The sequence below is a fragment of the Callorhinus ursinus genome, unplaced genomic scaffold (genome assembly GCF_003265705.2).
Source record: "Callorhinus ursinus isolate GAN/ISIS: 27379988/994484 unplaced genomic scaffold, GSC_fseal_2.0 scaffold3, whole genome shotgun sequence".
Lineage (NCBI taxonomy): Eukaryota > Metazoa > Chordata > Mammalia > Carnivora > Otariidae > Callorhinus > Callorhinus ursinus.
This window is the reverse complement of record NW_027397065.1, coordinates 34,876,402-34,888,714: the sequence shown is the minus strand read 5'-3', so window position 1 is coordinate 34,888,714 and position 12,313 is coordinate 34,876,402. Positions and strand designations below refer to the sequence as shown.

The following is a 12,313-nucleotide window of genomic DNA, read 5'->3' as shown; positions in this document are numbered from 1 at the left end:
GACAAAGCAAACCTAGTTTGTCAAGCCAGAATTTCAGCCCAGAGAACTGGTGGCTGGAGTCCGTGGCCCCTTTGAACAGTAAGACTTCCGTTACCTGATTCCACCTAAGTGCTGCTCACAGGAGAAGTTGATAATGGGAGTCCTACCGATTCACAGATATTCTGTGCTCAAGAACAGTTCAACGACCTTCACCATATCCCCTGAAGTCAGGAATGTACACCAATGTTATTTTCAATTCAGAGACTAAACAGGACTTTAGTTAACAATAAAGTGCCATCAAATGGAAACTATTAGAATACCCTCCCCCACCCCAATTCTAGCTACTTGAACTGTTAAGGTACTGCTTATTTAAATGGAAAAAATTATCCTTTATTTCAAAGGAAATTTCACTTTTTCCTTAAGCTGACGTTCTCAAAACCAAGCTAGCCATTTTAAGAACATGGCTATGACTGAGCCTTGTGCCTGGGTGACTATGAAGGAGGGGCATGTGTTGTGTGGCCCATGTGAGCATTTATAGAAAACCTAGTTCCTTTCCTAGGATCCTGGGGGCTGAATGGAAGTTACTGGTGCCTTCCACAAAGTGCAGTTTTAATTCCGATTGCGTGAACAAATCACAATTTGTAGCACAGTACCAAAAAAAAATCATATTCTGGAAATATTTTAAGACTTTCATTAGGCAGTGACAGTTCTATATTCAAAGGTATGTCGTGACTAAATACCCTGATTCCAAATTCTGTTGAAACAAATGTTTTCAGCTCCCAGAGAAACTCAGGTGAAACACCTTGTAAATAAACGAAAATGAGTCTTGTCTGTTAGGAAACACCACTTTTCACAATGGCTCTAATTTTGTTCATAGATAATAAAAAAAAAATATATCGCCATTTAGCTGGAGGAATAAAAAAAACAAAGGTAACCTGAGAAATGCACTGTTTCAGTAAAATAACTACATCATTCAGTATTTAAAATAATTTTGGGACAATCACAACCTTAAGTTCTGTTCAGGACGGAAATGTAACAGAGAATATGGAAACTGGGTGGAGTACGCTTCCATTCAGTTAGTTAATTTCAATGGAATTTGGTTCCATGTACTTTATTTATTTTTTAAAGAGAGTTTATTTATTTGAGAGAGAGTGAGTCTGAGCGGTGGGGAGGGGCAGAGGGAGAGGGACAAGCAGCCTGCTTGCTGAGCGGAGAGACTGACCTGGGGCTTGATCCCAAGATTGTGAGATCATGACCGGAGCCGAAGGCAGACGCTTAACTCATTGAGCCACCCAGGCGCCCCAGTTCCATGTACTTTAAATGACTACCTACTTTGTTTCAAGTTTGTGTGAGGTTCTGGTAATAAGGCAGTGAAACAGTACAGGCATGTCCTTCAACTTTAGTTGCGGCGAGTGTCCTGGCTGGGTGTCTTCTATTTGCTAGACCTACACCTATGGTACCTCCTTTAACCCACATACTAGCCTAAGGGGTTGGTAGGTATTATTGCTTCTATTTTTCAATGAGGAAACAAGCCCCAGACCACCCAGTTTGGTGAAGCTGGACCGGCAGCCAGTCCTATGGGAGGACTCTAACACCCTCAAGGTCAACCTTGGCCTTATACCTCCAGGTTTGGTGTGGTTCTGTGGAATTGGATGTAATGCTGATTAAGCTGAGGTCATAAGTTTAGATCTGAGCGCCCTGTGGGTCAACTTTTCAAAAAGAAAAACTATTATTCCTGAATCATTGTGGGCATTTACAATAGCCTGTAATCTTATTAATGCATATAATTATTTCTTTGGTAGGTATGCTCCAGAATGCATTTTTTAATTTTAATTTTAATTTTTTGCAGCAGAGCAGTGAAGGGAAGGGCCTCAAATACCAGGCAGAGCTGGATTTGCTACTTGAAGGGCAGGCCCAGGGACTTGCCAGGGGCACTCTGGGCAAGTCATTAGCTTCTCTGAGCCTCAGTTTCCTCATTAGAAAAATGAGATTAAGAGGTTCTACTTTGTAAGGTTGTGGTGAGGATTTACATAAAATGCTGGATTCTAGTATCTTGTCATAGTCCCTGGAAGATAGCAGACACTAAGAAATGGAGGCTGTAACAGTAATTATAATATCTATAGTGACTATATTAATAATTGTTATAATATCATTGTATGTTATGTTGTTAATTACTATTTGTATCTAATTCCACATTCGGAGAAAGCTCAGTTGAAGTGGAGGATAGACCTCCACTTGTATCAAGCTCTGGGTTTTCTGTACTGGGCCGACAAGCTCTATGAAAGTCCTTACACCCAAAGCCCAGCACCCTTCAACCAGGACAACAACCCCATGCTAGAGGAGTGAGCACACCCTGATCTGGGTGTCAGGACTATTGTTAATTTCCTGTCACTGCCTTCTTCTTACACCAGGAAAGGACTTTCTTCTCCGTTTTTCAGTGTCTACAAGTGGGGCTTGGCATCAGGCCATGTTGTACCTACCTGGATGTGGCTGAATATCTACCCTAAAAGTCTGCTCAATTCCCACCCACCACTGCTTTAACTCTTGGATCACTGTTCTCTAAATGTGAGCTAAGAAGGAGCTCAGTACATGGGATGATGAAGGGGTCCAGGGAACAAGAAACTGGGTGGGGGGTGTTTATCTCATTTCTCATCAATTGCATAGACCCAATGACAAGTGCTTTAAAATAAAAAGGGAATTTGGAGGCTAGTTCAACTCTTGAGAAGAACTTTACAGAAGATGGGGCACAAGAGATTCCTGCTTGCTTCTGTGGTGTCCTCGCTCAGCTTGGGAGTCCTGGACTCCATGTCACTTGGTTCTGCTTATATATGTCCCTTCAACAATTCTGGTAAGCTCTGGCCTCTAGAGTTTGATCCACCAGAGAACCTGCTCCTCTAAGGCTTTACTGTCTCTGGTACCTGGCACCATGCTGGCACACAGTGTTTCCTTGCTTCTTGGATGGATGACAGTGGGGGCCACTTGGGCTGGCAGGTAGCTGAAATGAATGGAGGTCAGTGGGAAAGTAGAGTCTACTCATCCCTTCTGAGAAGGGAATGTGCTCTTTAGCCACAGCTGACGGTCACAATGCAGAAATGCGGCCCAGGGTTGCCATTGCTTCTGGTGTACCAGAAACCCAAAGCTGGGCGGGCATCTGTACTTTTAAGAAAAATTTTATAATTTTAAAACATGAGATTCTAATTTCAATTAAAAAATACTCGACAGGATTGAAAAAAACTCATCTGTGGGTGCAACATAGTCTGTGGTCTATCTAGTTTCCAATGTCTGATTTCAAGAGAGCAGAAAGCAGGATCATTCCTTGATTCTGTCATGTATTCAAGTTTGCCCTCCTCCCCAAATCTCCTAAATAAAACAATTAATAATGGCTTTCAAAGGACAACTGTGCTTGGGATCCCTAATCCTACCAAGCGTTTTTTTTTTTTTTTCCCCCTGGACAGCCTAGTTGCATGAAGGTGTCCAATGTGGGCAAAGAACATGGGATCAGGGGTCTGCGGACCCAGCTTCTAGTCCCCTTGCTGCCACCAACCTGCTGTTTCCCTTGGCAAATCTCTTAGCCAGAGCCTGGATGAGGGTGAGGGACGTGGGGTACCCGGGTGCAAAATGTTATTTGGCTTGGGCTTCACTCTTACCTGTTCTCAATCTCTCTGTGCCTTATCTCAAAGTAGGAGGTCATCCCGGAAACTAAGGTCCTTACAGGTCCAGCCGATAATAATGTCACTGAATTTCCAAAATTGGCAAGTGACATAAATGGAGGTAGACCTTCAAAACAACACATGCTGGTTATCTGCAGATGTGTTGGACCTGCATGCAATTTAGCTGGTACCAGTGATTTATGAAGGGCAGGCTCCTCACTGGGATATGTGAGCATTTTCAGGCTGTGCTCCTGACATCTTTCGATGGGCATTTTTGGCAGCATTATCTACTGAACTTCTGATTTGCTACATGTTGTCAGGAGACAGTGTCTGAAAATCTTTTTTCCTCTCCCACAGTACTACTGAAAAAAAACCCTTATTTTATTAGTTAGGTTTTCTCATTTTTGTTTCATTTGTCCACACTCTTTTTTTTTTCATTAAACATATTTCTGACCCAGAACAGCATGTTGGGCAGGGAGGTGCCTGGTATAACTGGCAAAATGCCTGGCTGTCCTCAACCTCACTGGCCAGGAAACCAGCTCGGAGCACCGCGACGAATGATTCCTGACCACACAGGGTCAGAATTGCAGTCTTGGCATATTCGACTGCAGTATAAGCCCCACTTGGAGGAAACCGAGTATATTGAATCACCAAATGTATAGAACAGGTGGAAATGAAAGGCCACTGATTTGGGCAACAGAAGGCCGTCTGAGTCATAGCAACTCTCAGTTAAGAACCTTAAGGCCATACAGAAAGCTGGGGCTGGATCGTGGGAAGGTCTGAAGAACGAAGCCCCCAAACCACTGAGTGACAAAGTCAACTGGTGACGTCCAGAAGCGAGAATTAAATCGTCTCTGGGACTAAAAATGTAACTCAATGAAAAAGCAGGACTATTTTCTTTCCCTGGCAAGTCTGATTTACCTTCAACTTTGCGGGGACCCACTAACTGGGTAAAGGAAATGACAATTTCAGAAGCATGTGGGAGGCTCCAACACGATCCCGGGCAGGACTGTGAATCACCACTAGCTTGCCTAGCCCAGCTCTCGGGGGCCGGTTCACACCACTCTGTGGCACACGTTGGCCATGCTTCCAGGGAGCCAACGCCACGAGAGCCTTGGCAATTACAGATCGGGAAAGCAGCTTGGTAGAATGGTTAATCACACAGGCTCTGCTGCTTACTAGTTAAGCAGCTACTTGGCTTCTTTGAGATGGGTCTTGTGCAGAAGGAGGGCTGTGAGAATGCAGAGGGGGAAGTTATGTAGGAGCACCATTTTCACTGTTAGGCACGGGTAACTGGACGACAGAGGCTACAAAGGCTGCATCCTCTGCGCCATGATTCTTCCCCTATGGTGGCACTGGGGCCTTGAGAAGTTTTACCCGCACTATGCTTTTTTTCTTAGTCCCTTTTCTGGTTACCTGGGAAGGGGAGGAGGGTGGTGGCTCTTTTCCTTTGTTCACCATATTCTGTGCTAGACATACCCCACTGGGTAGGAGCCAAAAATGAGGATGAAGTGAGCAGATGTCATAGCCTTTTCCAGCCCGGTACCCATTCCTCTCTCTTTACCCCTTCCTGGTTCTCGCAGGCTCCCCTCCTCAATTCGCATTGTGTGTCCTGTGGGGCCAACCTCAGCCTGGATGGGAACAAGTTTTACAGCAGTTCCAGCCACAGAAAAAAATGGAACAACAGGGGGCTCCCATGTGAAATATTTCCCCTAGTAGTTGACGCCCACAAACTTTCCTTAAGTTAATTTTGAGAGAGCTTTCCAGTGGGGGTAATTGTGAGTCTTCCCTTGTTTTTTATCTCGTCTGCCTAATGTCAGAGAGAAAACACACCTGTAATACTCTATTTTGTCTTCTTAAGACTTTTAAAGCTTTAGATACTCAAAGATGACCTTTCTGGGGATAGTGTGTTTTGAACCTCTCTCTCTCAGGAACTTAAGTTAACATCTAATGCCTTCACTTAGTTCTTATTTATTATTTCGTTGTCAAGATTCCTTACGGTGCCTACGTTGTGATTACAGAGGATTGTGATAAAATGTCAACGTGCAGATGAGATTTGGAAGGTCTGGGGGTGGGGAGGGGAGATGCTTTAAGTGGGGATGTCAGCTCCGGCCAATTTCAGAACGGCTCACCGCTAGGAGAGGTGGTTCCAAAGCCGTGTGCCTCTGCGGGAAATTAAAAACCACGGAATAAATGATTATGATTAATTTTAAGTACTTAGCCACGTGAAGCCAAACGAGAGTGTCTTTAAAACAAAGCTATTGATCTGGCTTTGTCTGGAATTGAGAAGATAAACTAATCAGATCCTGTGGTCTCTCTGTAATAATAGGGAATGAGAACTACTTTCTTCCCCTACCCGCCACCACAGGCTTTTAAGCTTCAAGTTTCAGAAACTTGGTATGCTATACAACATACCAACATTTTAAAATTAGCAAACACTGGGTAGAGAAGAGCAGTCCCGTTCTGTCCCGACAGGGGCTTGATGGGGATGAGGGCATGATGGGGAGAAAGTTAGGGGAATGGAAGGGACAGAAGCCAGCTCTTCTTAAAGTTGAGGGAACAGACTCAGAGAGGTTGCATTGCTTGGCCAAAGTCCCACTGTGCCCAGGTGTGTCTGACTGTTCAGCCCCATCCCCTCCCTCAGACAGCCTTCCTGGTGAGGCGAGGCACCCCCACTCCTAGTACAGAGAGCTAACATGCGGGCTGTCTGGTTGTCACAGCTGTTTTGTGGCAGCTGGTGATTTCCATTTCCTGGTCTCTTCCCAAGGAATTTTCTCATCCTCCTGAAGAAAAGGGTGACATGCTCCCAGCAGCCCTTCTCCAGAAAGGCTTTTTTGCAGGCTGGGAAAATTGCGCCTACCCTTCTCAGCCCCAGTCTCCTGATCAGGGAAGTCCCAGGTCACTAAATTGGGCTGGTATCCTCTCCCTAGCAGACGTGCATTTGTTGACGGTTCTGGGGTCAGAGGTTGGGTGAAGAGCCACCATCCATCTTAGGACTGACAGCCTGACCTCCCTGGCTGTGGGTCCTGCCGCTTCTGTCCTGGGAATTCGCGGCTTTTATCAGATTTCCGGCACCTTGCAGCATCAGCATCCCCTTTTATTTCCCGTGATTCCTCTTGGAATCACCTTCCTCTCATACAACGTGGAGAGGCTTTCTCCAACCCGTGCCCACTGGCTGCAGGGCCAGGTGAAAAGGAAGGTGGGAGGAGGACCTTCCTTCATGTAGAAAGGGACATTTTTATATATTCATTCATTCATTGCTGCAACATTTATTCATTCCTTTGGAAGCCAGAGGTATGTAACCTGGTGACTAGGTAGGTTTTTTTTTTTTTATTTTTGAATTTTTTTTTTTTATTTTCAGGGGTATGCTCAACAAATACTACCCTATCATTCACTGGGTAGAACTGTACCATCAGAATTATTTTTAGAATCAAGCAATTACAGAATTTGGAAAGGGGAAGCCAGCCCCAAGGTATAGTAACAAACCCTTCGTTTTCCAAATGGGAAAACTGAGACTCTAAGTGCGGAAGGGACTTGCCCAAGGTCACACAGTCAATTAGGGGCTGAGTCGGGACTGAGCCACACATCTCCTGACACAAGTTCTACTAGGCTTTATTGCTTTCCTTTCTCGGTTTCACCAAATCAGGGACAGCTGGAAGTGTCGCTTTGGGTGACATTCAATCAAAATGTTTTCTTACACAATTCAACTTTAGTTTGAATGACGCCAAGATGATTCCTAGCTGAATTCCACCCCCCAATCCACACCTGGAAAACTGGAAATCAGGTTAGACCCCTGGGAAAATCCAGAACACAGAAAAGCAGATCCACAAGGCATAAGGGGTGGGATTCCACCTCCTCTCGTCTTTCCCCCACCCTGCCACTTTAAGGTTACTGCTTAAAGTTTGCATTTAAACCCGAGGTGAGATCCCAGGAGCAATGGCAATGACTAGACTTTACCAGGCTGTTTGGCAGTGCACCCCCCCCCCCGCCTTGTGCAAGGTCCCTTTGTGATTCTGGGTGATATCAACTGACCCCTTGGTGCTATCCCCTCTCTCATCTCCCAGACCCGTAACCTGTCTCTTCCCATGCCCACACTCAAACAGACTCTCCCTGAGCGCTCTGCCCAGCGCTGGGGGGCTATTCCAGCCCATCTGTTCCACCCAGCAACAAATACCACGGGAGCACCGGGGGAGAAAGGACTCAATTGAGACTTAATTAGCAGGAACCCCAGTTTGTGGGAGGTGAGAAATCACACTTTGCTGCCTGCAAACACTTTGGCCAAGGTGAGCCAGAGGGATCTCCCGGTTCCCAATTTTAATAGCACTGCAGCAGAAGACACAGAAATGCAATCCACACGGACCCCCCTGCACACACACTCCCCTTTCTCTCCTCCTCACACGGACACACACACACATGCACACAAGGCAGCGGTCGCAAAATCAACTCACAGGATCTCCAAATCGCGCAGCGCTCGGAAGGCTCCATCTTCAATGCAGCTGATGTGGTTGTTGTCCAGTTGCCTGTGGAAAAGCAAGGGGAGGGCATGAAGGCTGAGTGGGGGCAGCGCCGAGGAGCCGGGCGGCCCGGGCCACCCAAGCGCCTGTCCCTCCACCCCTGGCAGGCTCTGCTCGTCCCCGCCAGGAGCTCGCGCAGAGCCAGCCTGTCTGCCACGCTGCTCCGTCCCTGCTCTCTGTCTGGGAGAGCTACACAGACGAGCGCACCAAAGGCTGTCAGGTCTCAGTAAATATTAATTGCGCATTTTTTTTTTTTTTTTTTTTTTAGGCAGAAGGGAGTAATTTCATTACATTAGGGCATCCAATCCATTACGAGCTCTTACCGTCATGTCACTGAAACAATTTCATTAAGCTAAAGGCCTGTAAATCATTGGAGGTCACTGCTCTGCCCTCCGCGACCTCCCAGAATGCTTTTTTCCCTCTCTCCCTCTCCCTTGTCTCCCTTTACTGGAAGTTGCAGTCTTCTGCTCTGACACAGTGCTAAATCTCAAGGCTTTATCTGCCCAAGAGCAGCGAGGGTGCATGGGGAATATACCAATTCCAAATTAGACTCAACTAATCTAATTTTATAGTCTTTTTATTATTCTAAGCACCAAATGTCTGTGGTGGTTTGATGCCTCCGTGCTTTGTTATGGGGCCCATCTGGTAGGTCATTCTATCAAAGCATTTTCTGACTAACTACAGAGCCCCTCAAACTGCACCAACCACCACCAACATTAAAGAAATCCATTGATGGAAGCGTTCCTGATGGGGGAAGAAAAGGAATATTGTTATTGCCTTAAAGATGTACCACTTAAATTTAAATTGGGGAGAATTAAATGCACCTATTTCAGGACTCCTTTTTTATTTCCCTTTCCATCTTATGAGCATGAAAATAATGTCTTTTAAAAGGATGCCTTGACTAATATACATTCTAGTTGGGGATTGAGGTATTTTAGTTGAAGGATAATAAATATATACCATTATTCCTAAATCAAAATAGGTCTGATGTGTAAGTCACGACCACACTCCAACTCAAATCTCACATTATGTATCAGTCATTTGATTTCTAAAATAAAAGATGGTATACAGAAAATGTTTATTAGCACCAGATTGTCTATTGTATTTTGTGTGCAGAACACACCACGGTCTTTGGGGCAAATGGCCGAAAGAAGTATGGTTGTACTGAAAAACTCCCTTACCGACTTTTTTTTTTTTTTCTTTTGTCTCAGAAAAAAACCAGCCCCTCTCTGGTGAAGGGATTTTCTGATGCTGGAATTTTCATGTGACTTGTACTAATCTATCCCAACAACTCTGTGCAAAAGATGTGTCGATGATATGTTCGGTAACCCTCCTGGAGGGTTTTATATTCTGCTGCAGGAAGGCAGAATTAAAATTAAAATCATCGAGAAACCAGATAGAAGATTTCTGGAAACGCAGATGAGTGAGACACGTACAATTAGACTGATGTCGTGTGTCACAACCTATGGGCTCTGCCACGATATTACGGGGAACTGAACCATCTCAATAAATGTTCCTGATACAAGATTTAGACATTTAGGGTTTTAAAATAAGTGGCAAATGGGTATCTCAAGAAGCAGAAGGACTCTTTAGGTCGACAACTTCTACATCTAGCGTTCAAAGTTCTTGCTGATGCCCACTCCGGTGAAATCTCTGCGTTCTCGCTACCCGGAATACTTCTGGAGTCTTTCTTAACATGAGTTTGCCGAACGTCCTTTCCCAAGATTTCCTGTAAGTACTGGGGCCGCTGATTCCCCGCAAAGGTTCTATTAAGGCAGCCTAGTCCTCCTGTCCAGTTTCTAGATTTATCATCAGTTTAAGGGCCGATGAATCAACAACCCCTGCCCCACACCAAGGCCACCAAACCTTACCAAGCAGAAATGCAGTGGGGTTGGCTTTTGGCTCCAAGAAATTGTTCAATAAATATGCTGAATTCGGCAAAACTGGCCCCATCCACCTAAGTAGAAAAGTATCTAAATCATCAGATTGAGAAGGGGGGTAGTGTGTAGCGATGGCAGTTTGTGGTGCATCTGCTTTTGGGCAGCCGTTTCAGAGAAGTCCTTGCTATTAGAATATTATTTATTTGCTGGATTTTGTGAGATGCTTTCTGTTCCTTTTCTTTTTAAGCATGAGAAACCAAACAGGACACTCTAAATGTACAGAACGTTATATGGAAAGAATGCAGTTTGCAGGGGAGAAGAGAAATTCACAGAAAGAACGGTAAGAATGAAGTGGTAGAAGAGATTAAAAGGGTGGGGGAAAGGAGACGTGCAAAAGGTGAAAAACCAAGTCCACGGTTCAACGTTCCATCGGAGTCCCGCCTGGGGATGCTGGAGCAGTGGGACAGTCTTAGGGAGGGACGTGGTCACCGTCAGGGTAAAAGCAGGGAGGTCTCCTACATGATCAGTTCCGTGATGTTTAAACAGGCTCACTGGGCGGCACAAGCTGACACCTACTTGTTTATTAGTCATGGGGAACACTGAGCTGTAATAGAAGCATCTCTGTGGGTGTATTTTTATAGACTCTTTTAGAATGTATGAAATGTATCAAAATTTCAAATAATTATGCAGAAGTGTGCTATACATTTATTATACCCCAGATTGTCTCCTTTTACTCTACCCACAGATAAACAGTACCCCAGCCTTTGTCGTCAGTCATTTCCCATGCGCACTGTTCATCAGGGAAGTCTTCAGGGGGTACGGGCCTAGGAGGATCGTGTCAAGCAAATGAAAACCTGAGAATTACTTCACTGCCCAGCTATTAATATCTTTATGGCACTGGGCATCAGAGTGTTCGTAAAAGGTCATTAATTGTCTGCAATCAATCCTGATATTTCATGCAAATAAGCCAGGCCCCTAAAGCAAAGTAAATACATACTTGCCTCACACAAGGTTTCTTTTTCTTTCAAAATTACAGCTCAGATACACAAAAGTTAGTCCCCAGGCACGGGGTGGGGGATGCGAAATACATGCCAGCCCAGCATTCCTTTGCAGGTGTTAGGAGTGGAGCGCTACTAAACACACAGAGAACCTTCTGGAGCTAAGGCCAAAGCCTCTGACTTAGCAGTTTGCTTCTGGGGGCTGATGGAGGCCGCTGAACTGTGTTCTAAGCTCTCGAGTCAAAGGTCCATTTTGCAGCTTTGAAAAGGTCTCTTTCAAAGACCCTCTCAAAAACAAATCAAAAAGCCTATTGCTCACTCCACACTCCATTACTCAGGAGGCATGTATGTGCAAAAGGAACTTTGGATATGGGAGCACAAAGAACTCAGCAGTCTTAGAATGCCTGATCTTTCTAGTTGTCCATGGCAGTGAGAGGTGTCTTTCACACTGCTACTGAGTCCATTTTTACCACACAAATGACCTGCCCTGGTGCCTCGCACTGTGCCAGGGACTTCCTAGCTGGCCACGCATGGTTACAGAGCGAGTCCTACTGAAGTGCTGGCAGCGCTGGGTTCAAATTACCCGGCAGAATGCTCTGCCTTGAGCTATGCCATGAACTATGCTGTCCCGGCCGTGGCCCTGTGTGATGGAGCATTCCCTCTCTGACTACATGGGGAGCTTTCTGCCACACAGACCTCCACTGGGGGAGTATTTGGAGAGGATGTCTGGAATAACGTGAGATTTCTGTGGTGAAGATGAGGGGCGGGAAGGCAGTGAATGGAAGAAAGTTTGGCTGGTTTTTGGAGGCAACTTTCACTGTCATCAACTTTATACAGAAAACTCAATTTGATTTACACTCTCCTGCCTGTGACTAAGCCTGGAAGCCCCAAAACATTCATGATATTAAATTAACTGCTCTAATTTCCCTGGGCAGCTCAGATTTCACCAAACAACGTGCGCTAAAATGATACCAGAGTCTATTTAGAAAGGACTCCTCCGACAAGAACTAAATGCAGACTCCCTGAGAGGAGCTCCCTGACTACTGTATTTTTATACTCTGAGAATATAAACAAGTCAGAAAGGAAAGCCAGCGTGAGTGAGGACTTAAAATAATCTTCACCAAAAGCAGACAGGGAGATAGTGCTTTTGTAAGAATTCCCATCCGTAAGCATGATATTATCGCAATTCATCTCCTTCAATCACAATTTCAAATTTCATAATTGAAGCAGGAAAGAAATACTTTTGCAGTTCAGAAACTTAAAGAAGCATATCTAAACCCTTTTCAAAGAGC

At 45.1% G+C, this 12,313-nt stretch overlaps 1 protein-coding gene across 1 annotated transcript in view; it reads right to left on the bottom strand.

The window, feature by feature from the left end:
- Positions 1 to 12,313, bottom strand: part of SLIT3 (slit guidance ligand 3) — a 592,929-nt gene that overhangs the window by 144,857 nt on the left and 435,759 nt on the right. The window contains exon 6 of the mRNA XM_025867066.2: positions 8,078 to 8,149. Within this exon, the coding sequence (XP_025722851.1) occupies positions 8,078 to 8,149 (72 nt within the window). The remainder of the gene's footprint in view (positions 1 to 8,077; positions 8,150 to 12,313) is intronic.